At 35.8% G+C, this 7,500-nt stretch overlaps 1 protein-coding gene across 11 annotated transcripts in view; it reads right to left on the bottom strand.

The window, feature by feature from the left end:
* Positions 1–7,500, bottom strand: part of LOC144967234 (uncharacterized) — a 225,885-nt gene that overhangs the window by 15,882 nt on the left and 202,503 nt on the right. For all 11 annotated transcript variants that reach the window (XM_078904194.1, XM_078904193.1, XM_078904195.1 and 8 more), the window contains 2 exons: positions 7,442–7,493; positions 585–746 (listed from right to left, as the gene is read on the bottom strand). In XM_078904194.1, the coding sequence (XP_078760320.1) occupies positions 585–746; positions 7,442–7,493 (214 nt within the window). The remainder of the gene's footprint in view (positions 1–584; positions 747–7,441; positions 7,494–7,500) is intronic.

Here is a 7,500-nt window from a genome sequence, read left to right as displayed (position 1 = left end):
CTGTTGGCCAGGGACCCCTTGTAAAGCGCTTTGAGCACGTTTAGTGGATATTATTGAGCTATATAAAAAAGCTAAAAAGCTCAATTTTGAATTGATTTGGATTTAACTGCTGATATAGCACAAAGTGACAAACTTTTGCACTAGTCACTAAGGAATTCTTTTTCTATAATAAGCGATCACGTGATAAATAAGTTCATAAGTCCAAAATTCTGAAGTCCATGATTTGCTGAAGGACTCTAAATTAGTCGTCTCAAAACGGTATTATGTCGGAACGAACCAGATGCTTAAAAGCCGAATTTAATGTTAAACTGGTCAAAAATATAAATTGTTGGCATTAGCACCCTAAAATATGGTATCCATTCTCCTCAATAAAACATACAAACTCAACACAAGACTGATATTTCTGGCTATAAATTCAATTTTCAACATCTTAACCATCGCGACTTAATACCGTTTTGAGGCGAAGGGTCACTAATAAGGTGTCAAATGAGGAGATCAAGAAGAGAATGGGTATGTCCTTCGTCTTATTCTACAAGAAGTGAGATGAGAATAAGTAAATGTAAAACAAATCATAAAAGCATTACCTAGATAGAGTTTGTCTTCCTCGGGGTCGTCTAGGACCTCCACCAGCTTGACCACGTTAGGGTGGTCTAATTTCTTGAGGATGGCAATCTCTCTGTACACTCTTTCCAGGGGGTTGATGGGTCGTGTGCTCTTTTTACCATCACGAGAAGGCGGCAATCGTCCTGTTTAAAAAAAAAGAAGCACAGGATAATGGTATCGTTACTGATAGCATAGAGGTTATATTAGAGATAGTATGAAGTTGACATCACTCAAGTCTTTGTTATTGCTTTTTGCCATCGGCGTTCATGAGTAATTCTCACTAAACTGTATTAACCAGACTATAAATGTTCAAGACTACACATATTTTTGTGTGTTGGTCCGTTCTACTTCCGGATGGCAATGTTGTGAGTTTCTTAGCCAAGCGCATACTATCTTTTGAGTAAAAATGCCCATAATATGGCTGACAGTCCCGTTTCCGTAGAGAAAAATGGGCGTTGATAATACATAGAAAGAACGAAGTTGATGTCACTTCAGCTCTTTGTAATTGTTTTTTTTTACAGCCTGTTAGTGATTAGTTCTCACTAAAGTATATCAATAGGACTATAAACGTTAAAGGTTACACACAGATTTATGTGTTGTTGGTATGTTTAATTTGGTTGGCGGATGTTGTGAATATTTTACATAAACGCAGAGCATCAATACGTGTTACCTTTTGATAAGGACGTCAAGCTACGGCACATAATATACGCTATATCAAACTTAGTCAAAGCTATCCGACATTTGCCTCGAGGAGGGATTAAAAGTAGTCAGTCCTCCGAGCTCATGATTTGGGCTTTAGAGCCGGAGTTCATCCCGGTTTCTTTTCCACCCTTTTTGACAGGGCGCTGGTCAATCGTACATTTCCTCAGATCAAATAGACCAAGTTGGACTCCATCACTATTTGATTCACAAAGGACGATACCCCCCCCCCCCCCCCCCCCCCCACACACACACACAAACCCAACAAAAAAACAAAAAAAAAAAACAACAAAAAAACAAAACAAAAACAAAACAAAACAAACAAAAACAAAACAAAACAAACAAACAATCAAACAAATAAACAAACAAACAAACAAACAACTCCCCCCCCCCATAAATTAATTCGGTCCACTTCCTTGCGACATTATGATTATAGCTATTTGTAGCACAACATTCACCGGACATAACGTGACAATTCACAAAACTATGTGTAACCTTAAACGTTTATTGTTTGATTGAAATAATTTAGTGGGAGATACTCATAAAAAGGGCCGGCTAAAACCAATAAGAAGCAGCTGAGTGACGTCAATTTCAGTCTATCTATAACGATTGAGCTATCTTGGTCCGCTTGGCGATAGATAGATGGGACAGAATAAAAATAAATTAAGTATGAATCTTTGAACTTGGTCCGCATTTTTGAAAATCGGGTGTTTTTTCTCTATGAAATAAAAAAAATACCCATCACTTTTATGTTAAATTAGACATTTCATAATCAAATACAGCTCTTAATCATTAGCTCTATAATCTTGTCAAAAACTCTCAAAGCTGGGATAATCGTGAAGTCTCGATATTTTGAAGGGCGAGTTTCCTCGCCGAAATTTTAAATACTGTTTTTTTTCTCTCTCCAGTATTTCCGCTGCTCTCTGACAAAGCTCATATATCGTTTCTAATTTGGCCATAAAACCTTTATCTCAATAAATCTTGATTGATAAATTTTACTTCCAACACAACATGCCTAAAAGGCTCAGACCTGATACTCGAGGAAAGTTCTATTGTAACATCAAGTTAATGTCTTCTTGTTTAAAATAAATAATAATGTGAAATTGAATGTCAGCTTCAATTTAATTACAAAAACAGATCAAATGAACGTTTCGGGTTTTCCCCTTTATCAACAAAACAGGATGAATGAAAGACCACAGATGAATGAATTCCGATGAATGAATTCATCTGTGGTGTTTCATTCATCCTGTTTTGTTAATAAAGGAGAAACCCGAAACGTTCATTTGATCTGTTTTTGTAATTAAATTGAAGCTTACATTCAATTTCGCATTATTGCTTATTTCTTCGAGATTCGAGCAGAAACATTTGCATTCTTTATTTTTTTTTTTTTTACAAGTTGGGGGTTATCTTAATCGATCAATAGCTGAAACAAAAAGATTTCTGGCCAAAAATGAAAAATAATAAATGAGTTTTGGCAGACTACGTCAAAAAAAAAAATGCTAGGCTCCTCCATCAGTGACTGGCAGCAAGTCACCTCTTGTCTCTAATTAAGGCCTATTCACTTTATGGCAGCACCACTTCCAAAGCCAACACGACAAAGCCTTGTTCTCGGGGAAATAAATGGACACTCGAACTGTGACTGAGAGTGCGTGTCCACTCCATTACGTAGCAGACAGCAATTATTGGACAGGACAAAAAAAAAAATATATTGACATGTCTCATAATTGGGAATAATTATTGTCTTTTTCTGGCAGCAGCTACCTGCATCATCCAAATACCTACTCGTTAGGTTCTCTTCAACTGTCATCTGTTGTCTATAGATGGAACGAAATTGACGTCATTCTGCCCTTTGTTATTGTTATAGACATCCATTATATTGATAAGTTTTTGCCAATTTCTATCAGATTATAAATGTTTAAGGTTACACATGGTAACTGGTGGATGTTGTAAGCATTTTTTTTACGCATTGCATGATTAACTGAGTCGCTACGCACAATGGTATAGGGCCAGGTCCTGAGTTCGAATAGAGCATCTTTGTAACTTTAACAATTATACTACTTATTTGAATGTTAAAACTCAAAGATAAAATATAAATTGTTAAAAAAATCAATCAGCTCTATTAATAATACCAAAAAGAAAATAGTTACAGCAGTAAAATATTCGTTTTATAATAAATTATTATTGTGCATTATGTGACAGTGAAATGACATCGTCCGGATTGGAAGATCCGGTTCGATCTCGCCTGAGCGATCATACAGTTATTTTAAAAAGACCTTACTACGTTCCACACCGACTGAGTTATTAAAATGATAAACGTGTTCTTCTGTCGAAAAATTGAAACGCCCAACATGCTCATTACGCCACATATTAAGTATGCTATTTGCCTTGGATATCTGTAAAGCACTTGAGCAAATGTTGTGGATTCTTCTCTATATCTTTCAATTTTTTTTCCAAGTTGTTATTATCATCCCATTCTAAAATAGCAAAGCACGGCAATCGCAGAAAATTCAAATCGAGTTACAGACAAGCCACAAAAAAAATTTAGACTTGTGTGGACAAGGTTCACTAAATTGATCTCAAGCAGATCGAACGACTTCGTTTGTCACTGTTACGGCCGACCTGCCTAGCCATACGAAAAATTTGTAACTCGACGAAATTCGTCTCCGAACTTCAGAAGTTCGTGGCGTCTCTTAGTCATTAAAATTATTGAAAAAAAATAAAGTGATGCGAGACTACAATTTGAAACGATTTTGACAAGTTTTACGAGGTGAACCAAAGTCAATGGACCAAATACCCTACTGATTCATTTTTCTCTTCATGTACTCATTGTTTGGTTCAATTTGTTGAAATTTTTCATTCTGTCAAATTTTGACAAAGTTATGGCAGTTCAAAATGGCTGCCACCACGAATGTCCGTCAGCGACAGGAAGCTGTCATTAAATTTCTTGTTTTCGAAGACGAAACCTCGAGTAACATTTTTAAATGCATTGGGAAAGTTTATAAAACTCAGGCCAATTGTTGACTATTGCAAACTAAAATTCTTATCTTCTTACAATAACGAATTCTTAGACATTCAAGTAGGCAGGTCTGGTGTACGGTGTCCGGTGCTCTATCGATTGAGCTAACGAACCCCCCGAATCCAAGCTGTTTTATCTTGAGTACTACGACAAGAAAGCTGAGTAAATATCAACGATCAATGTGTACTCACTCGTACAGAGAATCGGTGCGGCAAGCAATTGATTATTGACCCTTGAAACATGCGCAGTAATGCTGTTGACATCCAATATTTACCCGTGAATCTCCGAGATTTCCTGACTGTAATGTATTTTCCCCGTCGCGGCCATCGAAAGGAAATAATAAGGCTGACACATTATTTATGCAATCCCAGGTTACTGTTATAAAAGTAGTTATTTGTATAGCGTCCATATTCACTTGATGGTGCTCCAATTTTGTTGGACAAAACCCCGAAACGAATAGAAATGAAGAACCCAGAGGATCACAGATGTACAAAAATTTCCTTTTTATGTGAAAGTACATTATTATTATTATTATTATTATTATTATTATTATTATTATTATTATATTATTATTATTATTATTATTATTATTATTATTATTATTTAAAATATAATATGTATAAGTATTGTTTTAGATATATATATTATTATTTTATATTATTAAAGTCTTTTATTTTTTATAATTATATAATTATTTATATATTTTTTTTTATTATTTTATATAATTATTATTAATATTTATATTATTATTTTATTTATTATATTATTAATATCACACTCATCACACTATCCCATCTACTCATCATTATTTTTATATATTTTTATTTTATTTATTTTTTATTATATTATATTTTTATATTAATATTTTATTTATATTATTATTAAAGCAAGTCACAGTACTTGTTTTAGAATATTTTTTGAAGTTTTTCTGTATAAGTTTGGTTATTTGGAACACCTCCGGAATTCCTAAAAGAAGGAAACGCATGGGACGCATCTCGGTGTTCGAATGAACTGGTGTGGTTTGTGAGTTTCGTACATTCGTAGAAATCAACAAGGCCTTGGGGAATGTACTCGTAGTTCTCTTCATAATACAATGATAATATTATTATAATCGCGGCGATTATGAGACAGAGGATCAAAATGTAATGATATGTTGTATGACGTAATGACATAAAAAAATCATCATCATCATCATCATCATCATCATTATTATCATCATCATCATCATCATCATCATCATCATCATCATCATCATATCATCATCGTCGTCATCATCATCATCATCATCATCGAGACCATCATCACCACCACCACCACCAACAACAAAAACAACAACAACAACACCAACATCATCATCATTATTGCCGAAGTCACGATCATTATTATTTTTGTTTTGCCGTCAACAAACTCACAACACAAAATTTCATTTCAGTGTGCGATAGTAGATCTATATCTATGGTTTTCTGACAATCACATTGTCCTTGATGATGTGCCCAATGATGTCATAATCACACAGTAAGAACACGGAAAACGAAAGATGTTCTGGAGGGTGTGACAAACATCAAATTGAAATACAGCGTCTACAGGTCGGTGAATGAATGAATGAAAGAGAGAGAGAGAGAGAGAGAGAGAGAGAGAGAGAGAGAGAGAGAGAGAGAGAGAGAGAAAGAAGAGAGAGAGGAGGGGAGAGAGAGAGAGAGAGAGAGAGAACGAAGAGAGAGAAGAGAGAGAGAGAGAGAGAGAGAGAGAGAGAGAGAGAGAGAGAGCGAGCAAGCGATAGAAACACACACACACACACACACAAACAGAGAGAGAGAGAGAGAGAGAGAGAGAGAGAGAGAGAGAGAGAGAGAGAAACGAATGATGAATGGATATATAAATCGGTAAGTTGTGCCATTTTAATCTCCCATACCCCTGAAACAAACAAACAAACACGTAGTTAAAAAAATAAACAACAAAAAAACCCAAAAAACAAACACAAAAACAAAAACAAAATAAACAAAACAAAAAAAAACCCCCCACTCCAAAAAAACCCCCAACAAATAACCCCCCAAAAAAAAACAAAAAACAAACAAAAAAAAAAAAAAACAAACAAACTAATACGTAATTAAGCTGCTTCATTGTAAGACACCAGGAATTGTAAATAGATATCCCTACAGTTAATTTCCTCCGTCATACCTCTCGTAGTCGTAGTTATTAACTGCCTTCATCGAGAACCAAATCCATCATCAAACACTCATTACATCCTTGGATATCGGATCTCGTCTTTTGGTTAAACTAGCCGGGCAGTTACTGTAGTCCATCTATTCATTCATTCATTCATTCATTCCGCCTCCTCCTCCTCCTCCTCCTCCTCTTCATCATCATCATCATCATCATCATCATCATCACACATCCACACCAACACCTTATTCATCATCACTTCATCATCACACCACCACCATCACACACATCATCATCATCATCATCACACCCAACATCATCATCATCATCACATCATCATCTCTTCTTCTTCTTCTTCTTCTTCTCTTCTTCTCCTCTTCCTCCTCTTCTCCCTCTCTTCTCGTCTCCTTCTTTCTTCCTCCTTCTTCACCAAGAAAAAACAATCCAAGTGTCTTCAATAGGGTTCGACCCGCAACCCTCCAACACTTATGACTAGGCCAGCAGCTCGTCCTGTATATTTTACCTGAGGACGACTAGGTTAGCGGAATTAGCCTTGATTTGTTTTATTTTTAGGACACGTTATATTTTTCGGGCACTGAATTACAATCTAATTGAACTTTCATCAAATTCGAATAATTGAGCTTTATATAGCGCAATATCCACTAAATGTGCTCAAAGCGCTTTACAAGGGGTCCTTGGTCAACAGCAACGTTTACCATGTATGACGGGACATGACGCCTGTTAGGTGATATTGCAATTTTTCGGACAAAGACAACGCTGTTAACGGCCAGGTACTCATTTTACACCTGAGTACGGTGAAAGAATGTGAGTAAAGAGCCTTTTCCAAGGCCTCAACTATGCGCCAAGCGCGAGGCTCGAACCCAGGACCTTTCAATCCTAAGGCGAGTGTCATACCACAAGACCCTTTAGACTAAATAAAATTATGAAAAATATACTTACTGAAAAGACCGGCTTTTTTCATAAGGCGTTTCTTGGACAAAATTTTCATGGCCTGAAAA

The sequence above is a fragment of the Berghia stephanieae genome, chromosome 3 (assembly GCF_034508935.2).
Source record: "Berghia stephanieae isolate SIO BIC M18660-M18661 chromosome 3, UCSD_Bste_1.3, whole genome shotgun sequence".
In the NCBI taxonomy this organism is placed as follows: domain Eukaryota; kingdom Metazoa; phylum Mollusca; class Gastropoda; order Nudibranchia; family Aeolidiidae; genus Berghia; species Berghia stephanieae.
The sequence above is the reverse complement of the archived record's forward strand: the minus strand, read 5'-3'. Positions and strand labels throughout refer to the sequence as shown.